The 24,945-nt window shown below is 40.5% G+C and overlaps 2 protein-coding genes across 5 annotated transcripts; both read right to left on the bottom strand.

Annotated features, from left to right (window-relative positions):
* Nucleotides 1–812: 812 nt before the first annotated feature.
* Nucleotides 813–6,531, bottom strand: LOC136410266 (sorbitol dehydrogenase-like). Its single transcript, XM_066392335.1, has 8 exons — nt 6,375–6,531; nt 5,220–5,253; nt 3,000–3,104; nt 2,726–2,945; nt 2,487–2,671; nt 2,249–2,427; nt 2,076–2,197; nt 813–2,020 (listed from the first exon to the last, which is right to left on the bottom strand). Exons 1-8 carry the CDS (start codon nt 6,429–6,431, stop codon nt 1,849–1,851), a joined length of 1,074 nt encoding a protein of 357 aa, XP_066248432.1. The 5' UTR covers nt 6,432–6,531; the 3' UTR covers nt 813–1,848.
* Nucleotides 6,532–7,701: 1,170 nt separating this feature from the next.
* Nucleotides 7,702–24,721, bottom strand: Rbcn-3A (Rabconnectin-3A). Of its 4 annotated transcripts, none has more exons than XM_066392687.1 (35): nt 24,519–24,721; nt 24,215–24,412; nt 23,029–23,248; nt 22,820–22,969; nt 22,650–22,770; nt 22,415–22,597; nt 21,150–21,280; nt 20,917–21,094; nt 20,696–20,863; nt 20,106–20,346; nt 19,789–20,052; nt 19,256–19,736; nt 17,971–19,200; nt 17,429–17,642; nt 16,641–17,375; nt 16,146–16,592; nt 15,801–16,087; nt 14,940–15,749; nt 14,651–14,890; nt 14,247–14,503; nt 14,026–14,163; nt 13,470–13,747; nt 13,141–13,411; nt 12,873–13,079; nt 12,634–12,818; nt 12,446–12,583; nt 12,287–12,395; nt 11,763–12,014; nt 11,080–11,163; nt 9,631–9,691; nt 9,368–9,576; nt 9,245–9,314; nt 9,060–9,190; nt 8,839–9,000; nt 7,702–8,610 (listed from the first exon to the last, which is right to left on the bottom strand). In XM_066392687.1, the coding sequence occupies exons 1-35, from the start codon at nt 24,603–24,605 to the stop codon at nt 8,413–8,415; spliced, it is 9,135 nt and encodes a 3,044-aa protein (XP_066248784.1). In that variant the 5' UTR covers nt 24,606–24,721; the 3' UTR covers nt 7,702–8,412. The 4 variants fall into 4 exon arrangements, with proteins under 4 accessions (XP_066248784.1, XP_066248785.1, XP_066248786.1 ...); XM_066392688.1 differs by having other exon boundaries at nt 22,820–22,966; XM_066392689.1 differs by lacking the exon at nt 11,080–11,163.
* Between the last annotated feature and the right edge of the window lie 224 nt (nt 24,722–24,945).

Below are 24,945 nucleotides of genomic sequence, written 5' to 3'. Positions count from 1 at the left end.
CGTTTCCAGCCAATTCTTAACTTTTTCGTTGATTGCTATGCATTGGGAGTTAAGTCTGGGCTTTTACGTGTTTTGAGTCATGTCCATGTAGTCATCGCTGTTTTTGGAAGTGTCCTCCCGCAGAGTAGCAGAGCAGGATTGCTCTTGTCCAAAACAACTGTCTTGGTGGTAGGAGCATGTGGCAAGACCGCTTCTGATCATAACGAGGGGCTTTTTTGCTATCGATTGTAGTCGTGAATTTTTCGATAATATGGCGTTTTTATACTCAAGAACTTGTTGTTTCTGCTTGGGCGTTAACCACCATTTCAGTAGCTCCAGTTCGTTGAGTTCTTAGAAACTGCAGCTGCGATTGAGCTGGAAATGGAACCAAATTCTTTCCAAGAATATCTAACCATCTATGCGTTTTGACTTCACAATATCGGCCACTTCAGTGTACTTTTCCTGGAATAAATCTTTGTGAGAGTCCTTCGATGATATATAGTTTTCGGATGAATCTGTACCTACTTCCCTGAGATACTTAGGCAAATTTATCACGTTTAAAAATTTTATGTATTGGACTTTCAGATTGGCCATTGTGCGCTCTTAAGTATAACTTAAAATGGGACTGAGTGATAAAGGGAAATCTTCGTGAGAAGCCACATTAGACAATTCTTAAGAATATTAAACGCCGAAATGGGGAAATTGAAACCTCGAATCACAAGAATCAGATAAAGCGCAAACCTCGGCAAAGGAAATCCCAGTTTTATGTGGTAGTAAATCGGTAATGTAAATATTTATTATTAAAATCACTTAATTAAAAATTGACGATGAATAAAAACCATTACAGTTTTATTAACTTTTATTAGGAAATATAGGGCGATTCAGAACTATGAGATCAAACTTCTAGGGATTATTCAAAGCAACCATGGAAGACATTTGAGTAAAAGAACTCATGTTCAGAAACGGCTCCCTAAAACGTTATGGCCTAATGTCGCTTCAAAACAGTTACATGCAAAAATGCATTTCATTGAATTTTTTCTTGAAAATGCCTCATTAAACATTTGGACAACATGGGATCGGCAGAGGTGGTCTGGTTCCGTAGCCCCCTAGGTCACCTGATCTAACACCTTCAGATTTTTTCTGTGAGAACATGTAAAGTTTCTGGTTTATGAAAGGCTAATGGAAACGGAGCAAGACCTGACTGTACAAATTACTACAGCATTTGATGTCGTTTAAAATCATGTTTAAGTTTTTAGCCAAGTCCACAGAAACCATGTGTGTCCCATATTCGACTCTCAACATGGGAACCTCGGAAACGGTAGGAGATACAGAGTTGGTTAAACAGAGGCAAAGTTATGTCTTTATGAGGGTATTTTACCTCTTTAATCGTTTAAAAATTCCGATTACTTTCGAAAGTATACGGAAAAAATCGAACATTGCTATTTTCTTTTTTTTACCTTTAATTACAGAGAAACATGAAAATGGAAAACACTTTCTTAAGACATTTTTTCCCGTACTATAACATGAAAATAGTTTTTCAGAGATACGGAGTTTCGGTTTTTTAATGCCATCATCAACTTTTTTTTTCAAATAGGGACCTAACCGTTTTTTTACTAATTCGGCTAGTTATTGATAACTAAAAAACGATCACTTGCCGATTTGCGACGTCTACGGTTCTTATACTTAAAGGTCTTCTGTGGCTGCCGTGAATAATTCCTATAGATAGATCCCATAGTTCTGAATCGCCCTGTATAGAGTGAAACTCCCATTTATAGTATTTAAGAGCAATATGCCCTCTCTCATCATAGCACAAGCTTGGGATCCCCACCAGAAACCTTAAGGGATAATTTAACATAGTCAACTGTTGACCTAAGAAGGTTTCCAGTTGGGGGTTACATGGATTAAAATTTTAATCGGGTCGCCTTTCTGCGTCTTCGCAACTTCGAAAGCCTCCAAAGTATCTTCTATCGCGAAGTGGTGGGTGATTAGGGGCTTTACGCTGATTTTCCCGGTTGCTACCATGTCAATGGCTGTTGGATAGCTGAAATTAACGATAAGAATATTTAAACTGAAGTTAACGCAAGCCGAAAGCTCACTCATTGTTATAGCGGAACACTCCTCTAATGTCCACTTCCCTCACTATGGCACTGCCCATCGGCAAAGTTTGCTCGAATTTTCCCAAGCCGATCATCACTACTATTCCTTTACTTCTGGTGACCTACAAAGGCCTTTAAAATGCAAATTTCCTTTGGGGGGATTTGGGTTTTACCTTGAGGGCAACTCTGACGCTAAACTCGGCCCCTGAGGCGTCAAAGGTCTTGTTGGGGCGTTCGCCTAAAAGCTCTTGAATTTTCTCCACAACCTCGTCTTCACTTTGGCCCGGCACAACTTTGATCGTGTGGTGAGCGCCTAGTTCTTTGGCCTTTTTTAGCTTGACGTCTAAAATATCTGCAAAATGAAAAAACGATTGATCTTCTAAGCACTGAATTTTGAGTACTATAGCGAACCAGTGATGATAATTTTAGAGGCCCCCATGGCCTTTGCAGCTAATAGAGTGACTAGCCCAATAGGCCCAGCCCCTAAAATGAGCACCACATCCCCGACAGTCACATAGCCTCGCTTGCAGGCGTGAACCCCCACTGATAGGGGCTCCATTAGGGCTCCATCTTCCAAATCCATGTTGGGGGGAAGCCTGAAAGACAACTTTGCAATGGGGCTATCTCCCCTTTTACTCGACTCTGATTACTTGTAGCAAAAATCGGCTGCGTGGACGTAGTATCGCGAAAGGTTGCCATCATCGGGAGGGGTCGCGCAGAAAAATATATCTGCACATAAATGGTAGTCCCCAGTTTTGCAGAAGTTGCACCTCCTGCACGGCACTCCAGGCTCGATTGCGACTTGATCTCCTGGTTTGAGGTTCTTCACGTTCTTGCCGACCTTCACCACCGTGCCCGCTGCTTCATGCCCTTGAAAGAGTTTTCTGGATCGACTATGCTAATGGGTTTAGGGCAAACCGTTACCTATAATCATGGGTTTTTTGACCACGAAGTCCCCAATTTTACCATGAACCAGGTAATGGACGTCTGACCCGCAGATCCCCACCACGTCCATTTGCAACAAAACCTCTGCAAAATGGAAATTTCGCGGTTATTTGTACCGCGTCGTGCGTTTCTCGTTCTAATCGCTGCTATTGAACGATAACAAGAGTTTTAGCATCTCCACCAATGCTCAAACCGGAGCAGGTTTTTTATGAACTGCTGCTAATTAAATGGTATTACTAATTAAAAGTACAGCAAGAAAGCCTTGACCTTCTCAGCCCAGTAACTGTAGTATTGACTGTTTTTCAAAGTTCAGCGTCAAAGCAAATACGTCGCTGTTTTTGCTAAGTTTTTGTATGAGATAAGCACTTCCTAAGCTCCGATACAAATTAGGATTTTTCTCCTCATCATAAAAGATTTTAAATGTAGCATGTAAATAAGTCCGCATATACAGAGTGGCGCACCGAAGTTTCCACTCAGGTTTTTTTTCTTGTGAACGAATAAATGAAAATATGCCCAGATATGTAAACTTTAGTTTTCATGGAGACAAATTTTTTACATATTTGCATCCCCTGCGAAGGGGTGGCTGCCACCCTTAAAATGTTAAATGGAAAGGAGGGGGGGGGGGGGCGACTAATATTATATTTTAAAGGAAATTGAATTCTCTTTGTTATGGAGCTTTCCTCATTAGCATCGATTGAGTAGTTTGTGAGAAATTAAATGTACAGGTAACAAAATTTCTTGCTACTTGCGTCAATGAAATAAATGTTTAAAATGCTCATTGCTAACCTCCATGCAATAAAATATAAAGGCACTGTTCGAAATGTCCGCGAATATTATGGAGTATTTCGGAAGTTACTTGTTGGCACTCGTGCACTTCTGATTGCCGTAAGTCTTCTAAAGAATTGAGTTTTGTTGCTTAAACTTTTTTCACTTCATATGCTCCCAAAAGAAAAGGTCCAATGGTGACAAAACAGGAGGTCTTGCAGGCCATTCGATTTTATCTTTTCTCCCAATCCATCTGCATTTGCGAGAAACAAACCGAAATAGCAGGTTTTTCGAAGGATCAAGTAAAATTTCAAAATACTATTATTAATACCCTTTTTTGTATATTTTATTTATAGACCAAATAATATAAAAAAGGTCCCATAGCATAGGGAATTCATTCCCCCTTATAACAAGATATTACTCGCCCTCCTTTCCATTTAAGATATTAAGGGTGGCAGCCACTCCTTCGTAGGGGTTGGAACAAAGGGCGTGCCAATATGCCCCCCTGAAACTAAGGTTTATATGTTCGGGCATATTACATTTATTCGCTTTCAAGGAAAAAAACTTGAGTGCGCCACCCTGTATAAACTCTAATTAGCATCATTTTTGATGGATATCTAATTGAAAAATGTTTTAGATTCTGTTCTCATAACACAGATAAAACGAGGCCAAAACTCTCAGAAAAAGTTGTGGGTTAATTAAGAAACCACTGGGGTGCCACCCCAGTGATATGTTTTTCATACAATCAAAACAATAATAACACGTCATCCATCACGTGGTTAGTTGCAGATTGGTCTACATGTATAGGTGAAGAATCGAGTTACAGAGTTGCAATCAGTGTCATTTTCGTTGCTTTTGTACACACCTACATACATATTATTAATTGTTATTTATCATTATTTGTGACTTGTTGATATCCAGATATATTTTAACTTTTAATTTATCAAATTATTTTAGCAATAAGCTCACATATTGCCCTTATTATATTTTAAGAGAACCTAAGTGCGGTCCTGTCAATAGTTTTGCTGTGACTTTGCGAGTGCGTTTGTTTCGACCTTGTCACTGTCAGATCATTTTATGAAACGCGTGGTGTTCAAACCGACTGACGGTATTTCTCAATTTCATTATTATTGTTATTACATAATCCCATAATTTAATATTTATGAATTGTTTACAATTTGAGTATCTAACAATATAAAGAGCACCCCTGACAATTCTTCCCCTTAAATCAGGTGCACAGTCATCAAATATTGGTCAAAAGTACGTGCGTTTCCCTGCTCAAAGGGTCTTTTCTGAGGTTTGAATTTCTTAAAAAACTTTTCAAGTCAGCAAATCCTTGAATGAGCTTTAAAAAAGTGAAACCAAATCGATTGTGATTATGATATCTCTATGAGCGCTGTTTTTCTTTACTTAGTACTATGTACTACTACTTACGGTCATCTTTAGGCACTGGAATCGACCTTTGTTCCTGTAACACAAAATCGCACGATAAAGTGCCCATGAAAGAGCAAATTAATTCTAAAAAAATGAATATGTTAAATCCTGAAACTTTAGAGACACGAAAATTGAGCATAAAGTCCCTAAAACGACAGTTCATTGACCTTTGTTGCAAATATGTTATACGTTTGAGGTGGATTGTTCTTTCTTTTATCATTATTTTATGGGGAATAACATCTCACAAACCAGGTATAAAATTGCAGATTAATCTGAGTGAAAACTAATTGAGATAACATTCACTCTTTACTAAAGGCTCGGAAGAACACCCTACAGTTAATAACATCTTTTAATTTACCGTTTATTTTTCGTTTTTCTGCTCTCTTTTCTTAGATCCTGAAGATGGATTTACCACTGAAATCTTGAAAAAGTTATTCATCCGAGTTCTTAGTGGTACCGACCTTTAGGGGCGGGAGCAGGGGGGGGGGGTTCTTGGGGTAGAGGGGCAGTGATTAAAAGTTTGACCTAGGGCGCCAAACTTGCTAAGGCCCTTAGTAAACGACGAAGGTCATTTTCAGCCAGGTTAAGCCGGAAATCTTGCGGGATTCCACCCCTAATAGGGTGTGAGATTCTTCTCAATCACCAATAGAGCGCATGTGTAAATTTTCAGATTTCTAGATTTTTGAGAGATTATGAGGCCCCGAGAATGGCCCTCAAAAAACAAAAGATGAAAATGTTCATTTCTGAAAGAAAAATCAGTACGTTCAAAATTTAAGCGTTAAATCCTCTTAGGTCTTAGTTCTAAAGAGATCCACTGCAGGTTTTCAATGTTAATAATTGGCGAAAACTTTAATTAAATAGTCCTAAGGAAAAAAAATTAACTCTGCATTTTGCAAATAAATCGATTCCGAACATACATACATGAATATTTTTTCTTATTTTGAGCCAAAGAATTAAATTTTAGGCCGTATGTTTAGGAAATACCCTGTATCTTTCTTTTTCGTAAAAAGGAAAAATTCGCATTGCATTCCCATATCAAGAAAACACCTCTTAAGGTTCTTGAGCTTACCAGTCATCAGAACTAGCTCGCATCCAAACGAACCACACGATCAACCTTTCCCTTACACAAATCTTAAAGTACTATCGGGTACTCACCAGCCTCAAATCGTTGATGCCGTACAAAACAGCTGTTAAGTTGTCGTTTGGTGCCATGTTTTAGGTAGGCTTATGCACTAGAAATGCGGATGTACTGCGATGTAGTATTTATTTACGATAATGCTGCGAGAGTACTACTCGCGTACCAGCAGTCAGGCAACGTTTCCGACTCAGGGTAGTACCATGCGAACATTTTATAACACCACATGAAGAGCGGGGCGAAGGGGCGGTACGAAAACAATATTGTAATTTCGTCTTAATTTGTTTACTTAATTGATTTTTTTTTGTATCCTTACCTATAGATTGTTCCTTATGAGGCGATGTGCCCTGCAGGGTTGTTTCGCCTGTTTTGGGGTCACATTGATGCTGAGGGATAGGGAGATTTGTACACTCAGTGTCGAGGGATACGAAAAGGCCAAGATTATTCAAATTATTTGGTTACGTGGGACCTTTTCGGAACATACTGTATATCATAATGCTGCAGATAAGAGCAAATTGCTGATTTACTTGTTTTTAGCAATTTAGGCAAATACTCATTAAAATATATGGAAACAATTTTATGTCAATGAATTTTGAAGAGAGCCGAAAATAGGGGGCCATAAACTGACATTATATGGGCTTTAATAACGATGTTTTTGCCTTAATCAGGTACTAAAAATTCCATAAAAAACACACACAACGAGCTATCACAAACAAATCGTTAGAGGCGACATGAAAACAACAAAAATCCGACTATTATGATATCGTAAATTCAAAATGATCAGAAAATGAAGGATTATCTGATAATTTGACGGACCAATGGGGTCGCAAATATCGATATTAGAGACTTAATAATACAGTGCGACTGCGAACCTTCTTATCAATAAAGGCCGAAATGAATACCGAATTTTTCATTGCACTTAACGAAATTCAGCGCACATGTTCCCCTCGTAACTGGCTCCATTTGCGTCTATTACCAGTTAAGCAAATCCTGATTCGGTAGTGTCAACTTATCAATTGACTTGTGACCCTCCTTTGATAGTTGAAGCAAATTTATGATCAGTTTTTATTTATAGTAGTAGATACTTAATAATTATGTAATTAATGGTATTTTGAAAGTTTTTATTATCGCTTGATGCGTTATCTAACAGATTATGGCGTGTGCCACGCATTGGTCGCATTAAAGTGATTGGAAATTTTTGCATGTTTTTTTTAAGAAAAAGAGATGAGCTTGCTAACCTGTGCCTACTAACCTTCACAACTACAATTTCCCTCTTAGAGAAGTTCCTGGGCGCAATTTTAATCAGAAATAACTCCGTTTTTTTTTAATATTCCTTTGGATACACCATTTTTAACATGTAATATATATATTTATTCGCATATGATTCACAATTTGTTACCATAAAACAACAATAATTGAGTAAATTATTTTATAAGTAAACACACTCCAAATCCAGCTTCTAATTAATTCCAGCTGGCCTCACCAGTTTTCTTAAATTTTCAATATGAAACTTTCACTTAGGAATAGCGGCGTTACATGAACCCCTAAATTATTCGTACGACTAGAACTTAACGTTGCGATTAGTTGAATTAAAATAAAATACAATCTCCATTATACGCATATAGGATGAGTTGCGGGTGAATTTTTCAGCCTCGGGAACACGACAGAATAGCTGATTGAACTAAAATACTTACTACCTAGAGTATATACATAAAAAGCCAAAAACGGTTCTAATTAACTTTACAGAATTATCAGGATTTCAATTATTTGTAAATAGATGGCATATTATGAAGCGTATAGAGGATTCCTATCGTAGTAATTAGTATTATAACACTTTGGCTTGATTTACACTGTAGCGTTGAAATGTACAATAAACTGATTGTTTTAAACGTGCAATTATTCTGTAAGATACAACAAAGCTTATACGTTATATATTATTATTATGGAGATAGTAACTCTTCCCTTGGGAACTATTATCTTCTCTTCTAATACTCAAATACGTCAAACATCACATACAATTATCATTTAATTACTGACTGAAGCAGCTTTGCCCGGGTTCTAGTGATGATTGAGAAGTGTTTCCCTGTCGGGCAGTTGTCGCACTTTCATGCTCCCATCTACGCCGCAGGAAAACAGCCTGCCATGGGCATCTATTTGGATTTGGGTCACGCCCTGTCCGATGTTCTTGAAAAATGAACCGCGAGCGTGTTCCGCGGGCAGCGAGAGGAGGACGTTTGGCACGGCCACGCCCCAAATCTAGAAAATAATTAAACAGAAATGAAAAACAATTAATTGGGAATTTAGGGAATAATTCAGACAGGGTGAAACGCCTTAAGGTTTATCCATCCAGATTCAAATTGCGCAACTTTGCCCCAATTTAATCGGTTTCGTATCATTAACCCGCGATCTCCACAGTCGAGCTCTCGAAATAGGCATTCTATTAATTTTACATTTATTGTTTAAACAAAACCGTAAAAAACATACCTTGATGTCTCCATCGGCCGAACCTGTAGCAAAATAGTCCTCATGGGGATCAATGGCTATGCATTTAACGGCACTCTCATGTGCGCTAAATTTGTGCCGCACTGCTTTGGATCGGACGTCAATGAGGCACACGTCCCCTTTCTTACCCGCTGATATTAATACCTGGAAAACATGCTCCGTTTTAAACTTTGATTCTTCTAATATTGAGCGTGGTAACGAACTTGATGCTGGGGAGCAAATACCAGACTGCTGGCTCCCTGGTCGTGACATGCAAACGCCATCACCAGCGCCTTGTTGTGGGGCATTATCGAGTCCCAAATGCAGACGTTCTTATTTTCTGAGCTGTGACCAGCTAAAACAGACACGCTCCATCCCAAACTCGAGTAATCTCGTTTAAACTACTTACCAGTCGCTAGAAGGCTGCAAGAACCCAAGAAAACGAAATCACTAATACCTTTGTTGTGACAAACGTGGGTCTAAAAATAAAAGTTCAGACGTTGCGTAGGGAATAATAATGGACAATTCTTACGAAAAAGGGCCATGTAACGCTAGCACTTAGGCCCACTTGGAAGAGACTGAGTTTGCCGTCAGAATCTGCGACACCGAATTTGTTGCCATGCTGCGAGAAGCGGAGCCTCGTGACTTTGGCGAAGGTGCCTGGAGGCCTTGGAGTGGCCACCGGCTGCTGGTGGCCCCATTCCCAGAGGTGAACTGAGCCATCCGTTCCACCAGTAAGGTCTAGTTATAAATCATATAAAATTCCGCTGAGAAAATACAGAGTTTAAAGCTTACAAAGAGGCAGGAGAGGGTGGGACGTTATCCTTCGCACTCCGTCTACTTTGTGCTTCAGCACCTAAAGAAAAGGAAAGAATTACATAGGGACAAACTCAGCAAGTTGAGTGCTAAGAACTTCGTGGATGTCTGGCACCATAAACAAATTTTTGGAAAAAATAGATCAGGAACGTATTAATCTACTGTGAAACATGCTTTAGCCGACCCAAAGCAATGCAGGTGGGTGCAGTCAAAACAACTAAAATTTAATTATGTCATTAGCTGAATAATCGAATTCGACTGGACAGCTCGGCTAGATCTCAGCGCGAAAATGCTGTATAGAAAAGTCAATTTCGTCCAGTCGAAATCGCTGTCTATTTGAACTCCATAAACATTAAGTTCCCAAGGTACAATCAACACTTTCGTCATTTTCAAAAACTTTCTGCTTTGGACTCACCAAAATGGAACTGGAGGGCATCTGTAATAAGAACGTCGTGAATGATTAATTAATTGTTCTGTGTGTTAATTCGATATTCAATTTTAGTGAATATAAGCAGTTAGTTCAGTTAGTGCAGCTCTTCAACAAATCCCATATCAAACTCTACAGTGAGATTCAAAATTTTAGGCGAAATTGAATTAAGAAACGTGTACAGTTTGATATTCTGGTTAAAAAATGTAACATAACATTTTTGCTGGCAGGCCTTTGTTACCGAGTTGTTACATTTCACAGTTTCTGCATGCTCTCATTTTTTTATTATTAATAATTAAACAATAAAAATAATAAAATAATTATAATAAGTGCTCAAAAATATCACCATTAGCGCGGATACAAGCTTAGCAGCGCGAAATAAACGAACCGTTTATTGTCTATTTTGAATGTATTCAACTGCATTCATTATTCTTTGCATTAATTACTCATGGCTATCAATTTCTACTGCATAAACCAATTGTTTTAAATGCCCCTATACAAAATAATCCAAAGGATTCAAGTCAGGCGATCTGACAGGCCATAGTAATTGACCACGCTGACCAATGCAGAAAATTTGAAATGTAATAATCGAGAAACAAAGGTGTGTCAGCAAAAATTTGACATTTTTTAACTAAACTATTAAACTATATACATTACTTAATTTTTCGCCTTCAGTTTTCAATCACCCTGTATTTACTGATGTGATGATTAAACATTTAAGGCATACTCTACAATCGGCTGTGTATAAAGCATATACAGTGAATTGCCATGATTAGCGCCAAAGATTTCTATATACACTAGTGCTATTTACACGAGTCATGCGATAATAAAAATAGGGAGAGTTTATCCCAAACTTTATTCGGCCTATTTTCAAGAACCTGGCTGAAGTAACTTTTAAGAGCACTTAAGCAAGCATTTGGATAAACTCTATGTTTCAAATAATCGATGAAGAGTGAAAGCTATCTAACATCGAACATATCTGGCCGTGTAGGAACACACACCGGTCGAAGCATGTGTGCCGACCGAAGCAAGACGAGTTGGACAAAATTCGCATCTTGACAGCCTGGGAAGCTTAACCCCTTCATCTAAGCAACCGTACAAAAGTATTAGTAATCGAGGATTATTGCGACTATTTTCAAATCTAAGTAATCAGGACAACTAATGACTATTTTACACAAATGACACGAGTTTAGGTTGTTAAAAACTGTTACTCAGATTTGCACGTTCATTTAGCAGAAGTTAAATAATGGAGATAAAGTGCCAGGAAAATGGATTGTGCTCGATGTGCACAGAGCAGTGATGATAATAATTAAAGCACATTCGATTCCGTGTTTGGCAATTGTGTAAAACAGCCACTAACACAACGTGAAAACTTTAAATTGGAATTCTTAGTCTCCAATTGTTGTGTAGGGTTAGCGGTAAGGCAGTCATTAGTAGTACGAAATTGGGTGAGAAAACAGGATTTTAAAAAAAAATTCTGCCGTTAAAATGTGTTAATTAGGGCCAAATTACTATCGGGGTGCTGACACTTTGGCAGGAGCACAGTTTCCATCTAAATGAAGAGGCCTCAATTTAAGACTTAACAGGGAGTTTACTCCCCTGCTAAACTTGCCAACACTTCAATGATTTGACTCTTAGACGCTTACAAACGGCAAAAGGGCATATGAATACAACTAAAACTTACCACGCTGGCTCCCCTGCCGCTCTGGCTTCCAATCCCTGATTGCGGGCTGCTCGGCTGCGTGTCTTTGCTCTTGTCTCCGGCGCTTTGGATCACCAAAAAGGGAGGAACTGTGCTGTCCGGACAGTCTTTAGTTAGGTTCAATATGTCCAGCTCGCACTCATCTTCCAGCCACGACGGCAGTTCCAGCAGCAGCGAAATGTCCATCTCTTGGAGCTCGCGCGGGGTTGCCACTACAATCAGACCCCCATTTTGCTGAAAATACACATAAAATATTTCAAGCATTGTTTAAGTCGCATGCTTTCATTCATTTCTCAGGCATAATTTTTTAAAATAAAATATGGCAGCAATTCTCCTAAATTATCGTGAATTCCATGGTATATTGCTGATTAAACTAGGAAAATGACAACGTCGCGCTCGGCGTTTGTTATCAAAATGGAACTTTAAAGTTTTTGACATGAAATCATCGCCAAAATGTCACTTTTGGAAAATTGCAATGTTGCCGCAGTGAGCAAAGACACACTTACGAGGTTTAACGAGAAGGCAGATATCGAGTCCTGCTCCTTGTGGATTATTCTGACTGGTTCTAAGGCAGTTTCCGGTGGAGGAATAACTTCGTCTATAGTTGTTGTTGATCTAAATTTAAAAATTTTAAAACCAAACTTTTCCTCCTTTGATTGAATTACTTCCGCTTTCCTCCGAACACCGCTCGTATAAATATATCATGAACCGGCTCTTGGTGCACCAAATACTGCCACAGCAATCGCGCCGAACTTGCCGAGCTTTTGTTGGCGAAAGGCGTGTTATGGGGTTCCAGTAATTGCCTAAAAAATCGATGAACAAGTTCGCAATAATTGCAAATTTCGCGACTTACCTATACTTTTGGATGGGAGGGCCTGTGGTAGTGCTTTCGACGAAACATCCAGGAATATACTCGGGAGGCGCTTGCCTCAATTCCAGTTCACGCTTCAAGTTCTCCTGCCAGTTTGTCAGGCTCCTTAAAGCGCTGTGGATCAACGGACTTGCCACTGGTAGTTCTGAGCTTTCCAGTCCTGCAACCTTAAAAAAGCCAAAGGTAAAAGATCGATACTTTTTGTCTTTAATTTGGGCTACCCCCAAAAACTCCTGCAGCTTGTTCTGGCAGATTCTCAAACTTGCCAACTTCAACACCAACCATGAATAAGAATTCGGATCTGAGTGTTCCGTGTTAGCCACTTTCACTGCTACAGTGCTGGTTACCGGGCCGTCAAAAACATCCTCATCCTCGTCCTCTTCTTCGTTTTCACTCTCCACCTCATCCACGTAATAATTAGATTCAGGCTGGGCATGATAAACAAATTATTAGTTATTGAAATTCTTCAAATAGTACAAAGACGGACACCTTTTGCAACAAAAAGGCCAAAATGCTCATTTCCGGAGGAACGAATTGCTCACGATAAGTGGGCTTATCTTCTTTCATAACGCTGGATTGTGGGCCTAATATTTTCGTGTTTAGCTTCATCCTCTGTTTGCTCAACCAATTGGCAGGGAAGCTGGATTCCTCACTGGGAGTTTGGATGCTGGTTTGGGACTGCAAACCAGGATGATGAATGCCGGGATTACTAGTCAGGCTAGCTGTGCGTAAAAGCTTCTTCACACCCCCTCCAAATAATCTTAAGTGGAAACAATAATTGTAGCTGAATGAATTCTAAGTAAATTTGTTTTACATACTTTCCCCACACATCTCCTTCGAGTTTATGGGCAGTGACGTGGAAGAGGATTACGCAATCGCAAGTGACCAGACCATAAAGGAGTAGGGCTAAATATGTAGCTGTAAATGCTTCGCACAAGAGGACTGTTAGTCTGGGAGTGTCCTCGTCTTTCTCACGGGCCAGTAGGGCTCTTAAACTGGTCACTCCAGGCCATTTTGACGGTAAAGTCACGATTTGAAGACTTTCGTTTACCGAGACTTTTCGCTTTCTTCCCACGAGGTAGGTTGAGATGAGGTCCTGGAAAAATAATAACAATTGACCCGCAATACCAGTAAAGTTAAAGCTAAAAATCGCAGGAAAATCAATATCCTTGGTTGATGCTGTAGCCCCATTGAAATCTGAGAGATAAGAAGGGAGCCGGATTGTAACTACTCTATCAGTTGCTAAAACGCAGGATCACCTATATTTTCACGATTCTAAAAGTTTTTTAAAGCTTAAAGGACTTTTTTAAAGTAAATCGAACAGGAATCATGTATAAATTCTGGAGATATAAACTTTTATTACTTGAAACTCACCTGCGTTTCCTGTATTGAGGCCTTAAATGTATCAGAATCACAGAGGGACTGGTAAATGCATGCCGACAGGGCGATGGCCAAATCTCTTAAAACCAGTAATTGATTTTGATCGGTATATGGATTTCTGAATTCTACCATCTATAAAAAATATAAAACAACGTGATTCATGCTCATATGATGCAGCTTTGTTCTTTATGCATAAAAAAGAAAAGAACACTCACCGTTTGTAACATATCATGTGTAAGACTCTGCAGATAGCGAATAGGATCTGCGATAACGGTTTTACTGCTAGCAACACTGGCTGCCAATAAAGGTAAACTTGTGGGAAAGGGCAGAGGACTGAGCAATTGCTGATGGGTTTTCTCCTGCTGCAGCTCTTGTAACAGCAGCATCAGCTCCATCCTCACTGAGGCAAGACCGCCAGTGGCGCCGTGCAGGGAACAATAACTTAAGAGAGTACGCAGCAACGTCTCATTGCCTGACAAGAGAAACGAGTATTGTCAAAAGACTTATGACAAAAAACTGGCAAGTTCTCCGATATTGCAATGATTTCTGTCTGTTCAGCTTTAATTCATGTGGTTAATGAACTTTGGACCTGATAGTTAAACCTAACTAATCTACTTGCCTCTTAACCACCGCTTTCGTTTGGCTGCTCTCTGCACTTTGGCCTCAAAGTCCAGCTTCTCTTGCACCAAAATCTCGTGGAGGGTCGGTTTGAGATTAACCTCAATGCTCTGATTGTGCTCCGGCTCTGGAGATTGTTCTAAATCGGAATCCACGTCGGACGCCGTGTAATTACACAGTTCCTTTAAGGCTTCCACTTCTTTTTCCAGCCAAATGTATAGTTGGTACCGCAACTGACCACCTGAAATTTATTAATCAACTTTATGACTATCACTTATTCATTAACAAACCATCCACTTCAAATCCCGTGGCTAATGTGGAAAGTTCCTCCATAAGAATCTTCAAACACGCGACGAATTTGAGCTGCTGCGCCATAATATCCACTTGATTTTGAGCCTCCTCTTCCCTCTCCTCTTCCACAGTCTGCTCCCTTACCAATTCCTTATGTTTATCACCAACGATTTTCATTGATATTCCTTCAGTAGAATCGTCAGATCCCTCGTCCTCCTCGTCGCTCCACTTCAAGTCTAAATCGTCGGTTTTAACCCCAGAGTTCACAGGACCGCTCCAATCCAAATCAGTAGAGGTTTGATTGATCGCAGGTTTACTATCCCAGGATATGATCCCAGTGGCGATTTCCTCTATGGTGCCTTCATTTTGGGTCTTAGGGGAGGTTACAGGAGTGGCCTTTAATTTATCAGGCACCACTAATGGGAGCTTGGACAAAACTTCTAAAGCCAAAGCCGGACAGCCCGCCCTGAAATGTCCATGGGCAGTGGCAAAGTAAAGTTGCCTTTCTAGGGGAGTTATGAACTCTTCTGCGATTATTTGCTTGCCGTCTTTCCATATTTTTCTTTGCCCGCTCGACGCAAGATTTTGCCGGACTAACAAAGGATGTGTACGCAAGTAAACGTAGAAATTGAACACATTTGGATCTGCCTCTTTGGTTTCCCGAGCCTCATCGTCATGAGCCGGATGCTGAGTGCCTGCATTACCTATCAAAAGGGTGCTCAAAGAGCCCTGATAGTCTTTCAAGGCCCAAAGGGCCATGGATCGCATGAATGGATCGGGATGAGCTTTGGTTAAGTCCACGTTTTCACCTGCAATTTTTTAGTTTAAAGACAAGATACCTGTGTTAAAGAGTAAATTACCATTTTCATCACAACCCAAAATTTCCGTATAAAGCAGCGTCTTCAGGCCCTTTCCGTCACCTTCAAACAGCCGGGTAATGATGATGGCCAGCTGGACATCTTCAATTTTATGAATGCAAATTTGTACTGCATCCTTTAAGTTTCCAGCTAGGAGAAAAAAGGCGGCTGCGTGGTCGAATCTTTGCTTTCCCAGCAAGGCATATGCGTTCTTTAACGCCGCTTTACGCCAGCGTTCCTCGGAGAAATTATTGGAGAAGAAATCGGTCATTTTCTTGTCCTTTTTGGATCTGAAAGAATTGCGTAAAAAATCTTTTCTTAAAACCTAAATTAAGACTTCAAACACACCGATACAAGCCCCATAGCAAATTCTTCTTGTTCATGGCCAAATAGTAAAGGGCAGCATCCATGGGATCGTCGTTGGCCTGATAGGCAGCTTTAGCCAAAATTTGAATACTTGTTCTCAGCAAATTCAAATTTCGAATCCACCAGCCGACCCCCAGTTCCCTTAATTGCATCCACGTGGGTTCTCCTTTCGCGTAACTAGGGATTAAATTCAGTAGTTCTTCTTGGCTCTCCGAATGAAAGGCCCAAGCCAGGTTATTACTGCCCACTCCATTTTTCTGAAGTAGAGACCTCTGGGCAAGAGGCAGGCACCTCAAGAGGTAGCTGTAGTGTTTCATTGCGAGTAAGAACCGCAAGCCGCAATCGTCCAGGCTGTCGGTCATTACTTCTTCGTTTTGATTTATGAGGTTTTCCTTCACCATTGCTGATTTTGCAGCATCTATTGCAAACCTACAAACAAATTTTGCACTTAAACTCGTAAAAAAATCAAACACTTACCTTTCTGCTAAGTCTGTATTACAAGTTGCCACAGTGTCGGCTAACGCCAGCAAATGCATTTGATCCAAGCTAGAAAGACCCGGTAAGTGCATGTGGGTCAACAGTCTCGATAAAATTCGACCTTGCTTCGGGGTGAAATGCGTCAGCCCTGCGTTTCTCTCCGATGCTCTGCGCTCCCTCAAACAAACCTCCTCATCCTCATCCAAAATGTTATCCAGAGATTCCTCCATTATTACGTTGTTGTCAAACAGCTCATTGTAATCTTTGTTCTCCTCTTGTGTCAAGGGCATTTCTTTATCGGCTGCTAGAAGTGTCCACAAGGGCAAAGGAGGAATATTGCTTATTTCATCATAATCCAGGGTGATCTCACTAATACTAGCTCGATGCTCAGGACTGCCCGCAGGGTAACTGACCGAAAGCGTTCTGGATCTAGCCCATCCTTGGATATCTTCTGAAGGCTCTTGATTGCCGCCAATGCACTTCACCAAATGAGCCAGAATGGCTTTAACCCATCGGATTTTACCAGAATTCAGGAGCTCCATTAGTTGTTTTGGGTGATATTGAGGCAGAACCGGACAGGCAATACGTGAGGCCTCAAATAGTCCGTAATCGGGCATGTAGTCGAGATGTTGATCTTTGTTGCGCTTGCGGTCCAGGATTTGAAGATTCACGGAACTGATGCGGCCTAAAGTGGGAACTGCGGCTAACTTACGTTGGTTTTCGTGGGTGAGGGTCCTAAATGATAATTGTAAAACATTAATAAAAAGACGAATTTATCTAAATCGTACCTAAAGTCCATTTCTCGGCTGCTATCGGACTCGGTAAGACCGTTCTGTTTTTGGCTCTGCTGTTGCGGTTTCCATTGGGTGTAAACGTGCATTTCCGAGTCCATTCCCACTACTAAAATCCCGTCTCTCACCCAGCTGATTTGCATGGGCAAAGCCGGCAACCCATCAGCTGTGTGGAGCTCGATTTTCCTTAAGGTCATCCATTTAAAGTCCTCTGTAAATATTTCCTTAATTTTAGCCGTTTTCAGATAAATTCATTGCATAAAGGCATGCAATACACAAGAAGGTCCTGGCTCAGATCATTTGCTATTTAACACCTTTTAACAAGATGAGCAATGGACCAAGGAGTAAGAAACGGAAACTTCTCTCAAGAACCCGTCAGTTTCCACCTCTATATTAAGGCTTTCTTAAGGCGAAAAATAGAGGTCGAAACGTTGGCTCTTTTCTGAAAAGACACGTTTTCAAATTTGCTGCTGGAAACTCACTACCCATCTTAGACATTCACGACAAGGGCGTTAACGGTACCTACATGTCCTACTCACCAACAAACATGGGCTGTGCCAAGGAACTAGCCTTCCTCAAAATCGGCCTAAAATTATTCATGGACTCCTTCATTGCCTTAACATTAGCTTGCGCAAGATCTGTGGACAAAGGAGTGTATAAGAGGATCTTGCTGCCGCAAGCGACAGTCAAAACATGGGATCCATCCTCGTTGGACACCCAATCTAGCTGCACTATGTGTTTCTGAGTCAAAGGGCAGATATTGCCCATCTCCGAAATTGATTTCCTCAAGGATTGTAAAGTTGTAAAGCTGGGTACCGCCAATAAAGTCGGTTTTATGGTCTCGGTTGAGAGCATGTTGTTTTGCCGGTCATCTGCAGATAATGTATGTAAAACTTCGTTAATTCGCTGCTTCTTTTTGAGAGTACGCGAGTCGTATAAATAGCTCAAATCCAGATGTTTGTTGATGTCGATTCGCGGCAAATGTATGTTTTTCAAATGGATTATATCCTCGAGAATCCACTCAGTGCCCCCGGTAGATTCACACTCATAAATTGCCACGCAGAGGTTAATATACCGAGAATCCTGATCGGCTTTATTAGGCCTTGTGAAGCTTTTGCCATACTTATAAGCGCAAGCCAACCTTCCCGAGTACGCTACACTGATATTTAGTACTTGGCCCTCAATTTCAATGGCGGATTCCTTGATCATATTCCATTCCGACCACACTTTGTTGGTATTTACAATCTCCCCGTTTTCTTCCAGCATTAACGTAGATAGTTCTTCAACGTGATGCGGAAGTGTGGACACGGCCCAAAATCGAATAACTCCGTCACTGCATGCAGTAGCGAAGCAATAAGGCGCCAGACAAGCGGGGTAAATTGAGGCCGAACTTAAGTGACCAGCGGCTGCAGTGGCGTGCACTATTTCCACTCCATCAGGCAGGGGTAACACTTGTTTAATTTCCCTTTTTACAGTCAAAGTGATGTGAGGAGTGACTTTGTCCTGTTTCAGATGTAGAGATTCAACGCTATTACGGCGAGAAAGATCGTTTTCATCTTGAATTAAATTCGAATCCGGGACATACATCTGACTAGCCGTTAGGGCTAAATCGCTGTCTGTTGAAGCTATAGTAAGCTTCCAGGTGTGAATTATCGTGTTCTGATCAGTGCAGTCCAGGAGAACTATGTAGAAAGGTTCTTCGAATACTGAGGATTGTTGTAAGTCCACCATGGCGTCTAGATTTGCGGGTTTTGCGGAACTTCTTTGGCCTGCAATTTAACGATTCTTTTAAATGATACACGAGTGAAAAAAAGCAAGTCTTACCTGTTATTAACTGCTCTTGATAGACATGCAAGAATGTGGTATTTTGCCATTGTATCGCCTCAGCAATGGTCTCCAACTGTATGATACATCCAGGCCTGGAAGTGCTCTGTTGCGACACTATGTTGATGTTATCCAACAACTCGTCCTCGTTGAAGGAGGATAAATCAGAAACGTCGCTTAAATCGTGGTCGCGATGCTTCTGTCTCGACTCTTTGCAAGCCAAATCGGCTAACAATGTCCGGGCGTCGATTACAGCTTGGTAAACTCTCAAACACTCTCCGTCTGAGGCCACGAAACAAGCACTTGGAGAATTGGATAGATTTCCAAGAGTACTTGAAGGCAAAAGTGTGGGAATCCAAGCTACGTTGCTGAAGGCTGCCGGTTCTGGGGAGCTAATCCGAGCCAATTCGCAAATGCCACCGGATTTGGATAACGGGCCCACAGCGTCTACTTTCCAAAGAATCAGCTCGCTACAGAATCCCTGCAATTCAGTTTGAAAAAAGCGATGAATCATCGATAATTTGCGGACATACGTTTGATTTCAAAGGACTCTTTTGATCCACAATATTATGGTGGCTGGTGGTGAGCAGCAGAGGCAAAACTGGATGGCAAGTGATGTCGTTCACTCTGAAACGGTGTCCTGAAGCACGGCTCTTGTGGCCAATACTCAGCACTTGGGCAAACTTGCTCTGGTCCGCGAAGGTCAAATGCCATAAATTTAATGTGCCATTATCGTGCTTGGTCACTAAATATACTACCGGGACCGAGTCGTTCTGGTCTTCAGCACAGCAAATACCCTGAAATTCCCTTCAATATCAATACCAATTCAAAACAAAAAGAAGCTACTAACCTCAGAGCAAGGTTTGTTCTCGTCTTCTTCTTTGACGCTGCTCAGGTTTCTGTTGCAGTATTCTCGATTCACGGCTTCTTTGACCAAATGTTTAACCAAAGGAGTTGTGCTATAGAGACTAACAGTGGTGGACATACTCATGGAGTCGCCTATGGGAAAGGCCGATGGGATTCTCGTCGAAAAAGAGACTTGCGCCTGACGGAAGGAGCCGGGATGGAACTCGTCTAACCACTCTACAACCCTGCAGGTTTCCGATAAAATTGAAGGTTTTTTGATGCGAAATACTGCGTATGTGTTTAAATTATTTGAACTACAAAATGTCCCCAATAATTACTTTAACGAATTGTAATGTCTGAGAGATACAACAGTAGGCAAAAGTATGTAATTCTTGTATCAACAACGCTATGTATGTAGTCGCTGTTCAATATGGTTCCTTCCTAGTGCATCGTTGGCACATTTGTGTATAGTGGGTTGCCAAGTATTAGGGACAAACTATACCAGATTGAGTGTGTTTACCAAGTTATCGTTCATCCCAGTTAAAGCTTGATTAGATTGATTTCTTTTGACGTCTTGTGGAATTTTCATCTTACCAAATCAAAAAGCTGCCATCAACCGGATGTATACTGAAGAGCAAATCTGGACTATGATGCCAATCTCTTAGGAAACTTTCAATGCGTGCGTCCACTCCGTCTGACGCTCCAGATTCCAGATTCGGATCCAAGGAATTCTCCTCCGAATCGGGATTCTCGACCACAGGCCTTAAATGCGAGGAAATTAACTCACAACACCATACGTACACCATTGTATTTACCTGGCAAATTCCTCTAAAAACAACTCCGCTTGCAGACTAAACTGCATTTCTTTGTTGTCCAACCAGTGTAACACAAAAGCGGGCCTTGGGTTGTAATAACTTATGCTCGGTACTAGGGGAATATCGGTTTCTGCGTTGACTGATGCAGCTAAATGGAAGTGAAGCCCTGGAGTGACACCTAAATTCCATCCCAAAATATTTGTGCTGTTCTCTACGTAAGTAAACCTCAGTACCTGTGCCGTGATATCCATAGGAATGGAAATCGTGCACGCTGTATGTAGAGGGTAATGTCGGAATGGGCTGTGAGGACCCGATAATGCCCTGCGCTTGATGCTTGGCATTTCTCCTGATATGGAAACATGTCCTGGAAAGGGATAAAGGTCCGGTAGTAGATAGGAGAGCATTTTAGACCAAAAATCGATCTGATGTTAGTGTATTTAGGCAAATAAAATAACAACACTCTGTAATACGTTCAATGAGACAAATAAACACGGCGTTAGATCGCTATGTTTTTAGTGACTAAAGGTTATGCAAAATGCAGGTGGTTCGCAATTATTCTAGTTCAATCGAATTTCATGGGGCACAATTCCGACCCAATATGGTCATGGTCAGTCCGGATTTAGAATAAATGAGAACCGACTATAGGTACCCCCGGCCATTTAGTGTGTCTGGGACTGCAAAAACATTATTTTTGTTTTAACTTCAGGGGAATAGTAAATTGAACGCTGCGCCAAATTATGGTGAAATTCGTTAAGTTTCTGAGAAAATTACATTCGAAAAATTGAGGCCCACCGTTGGTTGGTTTCATTCTCTCTGTAGGGCCGCAATGATGCGACTTAATTCACAAAAAAAAAAACGGTAAAACCCGCCAGGAAAGAGGTTTTTGATTGAAATTCCCCACTGCACCAACAAAAAGTGACCTTTTTGCAGACTGTACCAATGATCGCTGCGCTGACTATAGCTAGAGCTTTGGCGTGAAATGGCACCTAAACTGTATCTACAGTACTGAGCTCGAAACCAAAAGCCACAAGAAATACGCAAAGAAGCGCGTCGCACTCATCAGAGAATACCCGTTCTCACTTACCCACAATAAATCATCCTGGTTATATTATAATACAAAAAAATTGATATCCATTTGCTAACAGTAAAAAACGGGAATTAACTCGCATCATAGGCATAGAGAGGTGGTCAGGTGTGGGATTGTCCAATGTGATGTTACATGGGTAAAAACGTTTTTAAATCAATTAAAAAGAGTGTCTGTGGTGTGTGCGTGATTTGTGCAACATCTCAATCAACCCATTGAAATATGCTTACCTAATCTAATGCGCGAGTTTCATTGCATGCACTAGCAGAGATAATGACACTCACTTAATAGAAATAGCTACTTTAGGTGTGCAATCCCTAACTAAAACTTTCCCTAATAAATTCTCTAGCAGGATATAACATGATCATTGCACAATCCTACACTGAAGTAAGGTGCGACACTATACATACTTACTTCATGTGTTTCAGTCTCTGCATAAACCTGTGCTTGTGCCTATGGGTCCTGAATTTGGGATGGTGCGCTTGCGGGTCCAATTGCGACAGATTCACTAGTCCATCTTCTGGAAGAACTGTCTCAACCCACAAGCGACAAATGTTGTCTTTACAAGAGGTGAGGAGCATGTTCGAAACTGAACCCCTGCATGGAACAAGGATTAACTGACTGCTTTATGAAAAAACTTGAAACGTACTTGGGCATGTACTTAGAAGTGTTCCTCCAAGAGACATGGGTGACCGCTCTTGGATGGGCGATGTAAACGAACCCATAGTCAAGCTCTTGGGGACCATCAGTGCTTTTCGACGTAAAAAGAACTGTAAGGGTTTATTAAGTGTTGGCCATGGTTAAATAAGGAGAGCTTACAGTGCTTGTTCTCGTACCAAATCTTAACCAGCCTATCATTTTCCCCGCAAGTGGCAAACAGAGTCCCATCCGGGGAGAAGGCCAAATGCTGTACTGGAATGGCAGTATTAGCCTTCCAGACGCAGTGCCAGGAAGTCTGTTCTTGCTCTGCTAGGAATTTTAAAACGGCGTTCACAACAGAAACAGCTGTAACTTGGAAAATCAAGTACCTTGAGGCTTGTCAGGCTCATCTGAGTTTTCGTTCTCCTCTCCGCCCCCACCAAGGGTAAAGGTGACTGCAGGTTCCTCAGGCGCATGCTGTTTTAGGTGCCAGAGTTGAACGTCATTGCCGGCAGTTAAGAGACGGGTGCCCTCTAAGTTCCAGCTGAGGGCCCGAATTGGAGAATCGGTTTTCAAGCTACCCGTTTGCACCCACCTGTAGTCTAATCCCTATGGTAGAAGAGTGGTGATGAATTGGATTATATTTGCAGTTTAAATTTTAAGATCATTAATCAAAGCAGAAGAGAGTAGTAAATGAAGGTAGTTAATAGTTGTTTTAGCGACATAAATGGAGTTCAACTCTTAGCAAAAAAGGAGTAAACAGGACAATTTTTTAATTAATGCAGGAGAGTGAATATACGAAAAGGTGACAGTTGTCACGGAAACAAAAACAAGTGCTAACACAGATATGTGTCACAAAAAACAACTTTATTATGGATTCAATGCCATCAACTGCTTTGGCTAGAAGATATACTTGTGTGATTGTCGTTCTCGCCTGCGAGTCGTGAACAACATTTTGCAGCACTTGTGTGTTAAGAGATACTTTCTTTGCTTGCTACATAAATGCCTAGTGCAATACAGTTTTACCATAGCACTGCTGAGTTTTGCTGGGTAGATATAGGATTTGGAGATGGCCCTTATTATATACATCATGTCCTTATATTGTGACAAACTTTTTCTTTAAATTCGTGCAATTAAATTCTCAAAAACAAATTGTTAAAAATTGATTAATTTCCAAACCAAAACAATAAACTATCACAATGAATTAATTCCATACCGAACTAGAACTGTTAAATTAGTGATTATTTGTTACTTGAAGGAGTATGATGTCAGTAAGTATAAGCAAAAATACTAACACCACTATACCTTAACCCCCTTCGATTTTTTACTTCGTCTCTGAAATATTAGTAGTGAAATCAATATAATATCATGTATAACCTTATTACTAAGATTAAATGAAAGTTTACAACATATGAGTCACCATATAGCTGGACCAGACTAAACAAATTGGCTTTAAAATTCAACTGGTTTGTTCAAGTATATCAATAGCAATTAGCTCTTCTGTTGATAAATGATATTCACACAAGTAATGGTCCTATTAGTCAGTAACCAACAACTAATATGACAGTTACTTACATGTGGGGAATTGTTATGGATCAATGGGGTTGGCTCGTAAATGCATATAGTATTATCATAGGCTGCCGCAATCTTTCCAGTGTCACTGGAACAATCTATTGAGCTGATTCTGATGTAGTCATGAACAGCTCCTGGTATTATCTGAACCCTCTCAAATGTTGAAGCTAAGATTACTATGTTGCACCCTGCAGCATATGCCTGAACAAAATTATGTAAAATTGTACCATAACTGTGTGAAATGGGTGCAAATTTATATTAAATAATAGGCCAGAATAAACGATGAATGTATGAAAGTTAAACTCACTGTAAAGGGAACACCTTCCACGGATCCTACAGCAAAGCATTTATCACCGGCATTGCAGGCACCGCTCACAATCTGGTGCAAATTCATTTTGTAACTTTTACCCGACAAATTTACGTGGCTTTAAACATTTTTAATGCGTTTAATTAGCAATCGGGGTCGAAATAATTTAACAACACAACGTTTACTAATTATTTTGACGGCACTCCAAGCAGAACTCAAGGTGACATGTGAGGAAATCAGCTGATTTTGACAGAAGATGTTTTTTTATATTTTTTCCAAACATAAATGTGGTTGTCTCGTTTTATTTTACGAACACGATAAGCAGTGAAAAGAAATGCACATACAATCTACACAATCCATCTAAACGCCATCTGTCTTCGATGTCGCTAATCAGCATCTCAGCGCCAGAGGATTAAACGAATTCTGC

Source organism: Euwallacea similis, chromosome 8 (genome assembly GCF_039881205.1).
Source record: "Euwallacea similis isolate ESF13 chromosome 8, ESF131.1, whole genome shotgun sequence".
Taxonomy (NCBI): Eukaryota; Metazoa; Arthropoda; class Insecta; order Coleoptera; family Curculionidae; genus Euwallacea; species Euwallacea similis.
The sequence above is the reverse complement of the archived record's forward strand: the minus strand, read 5'-3'. Positions and strand labels throughout refer to the sequence as shown.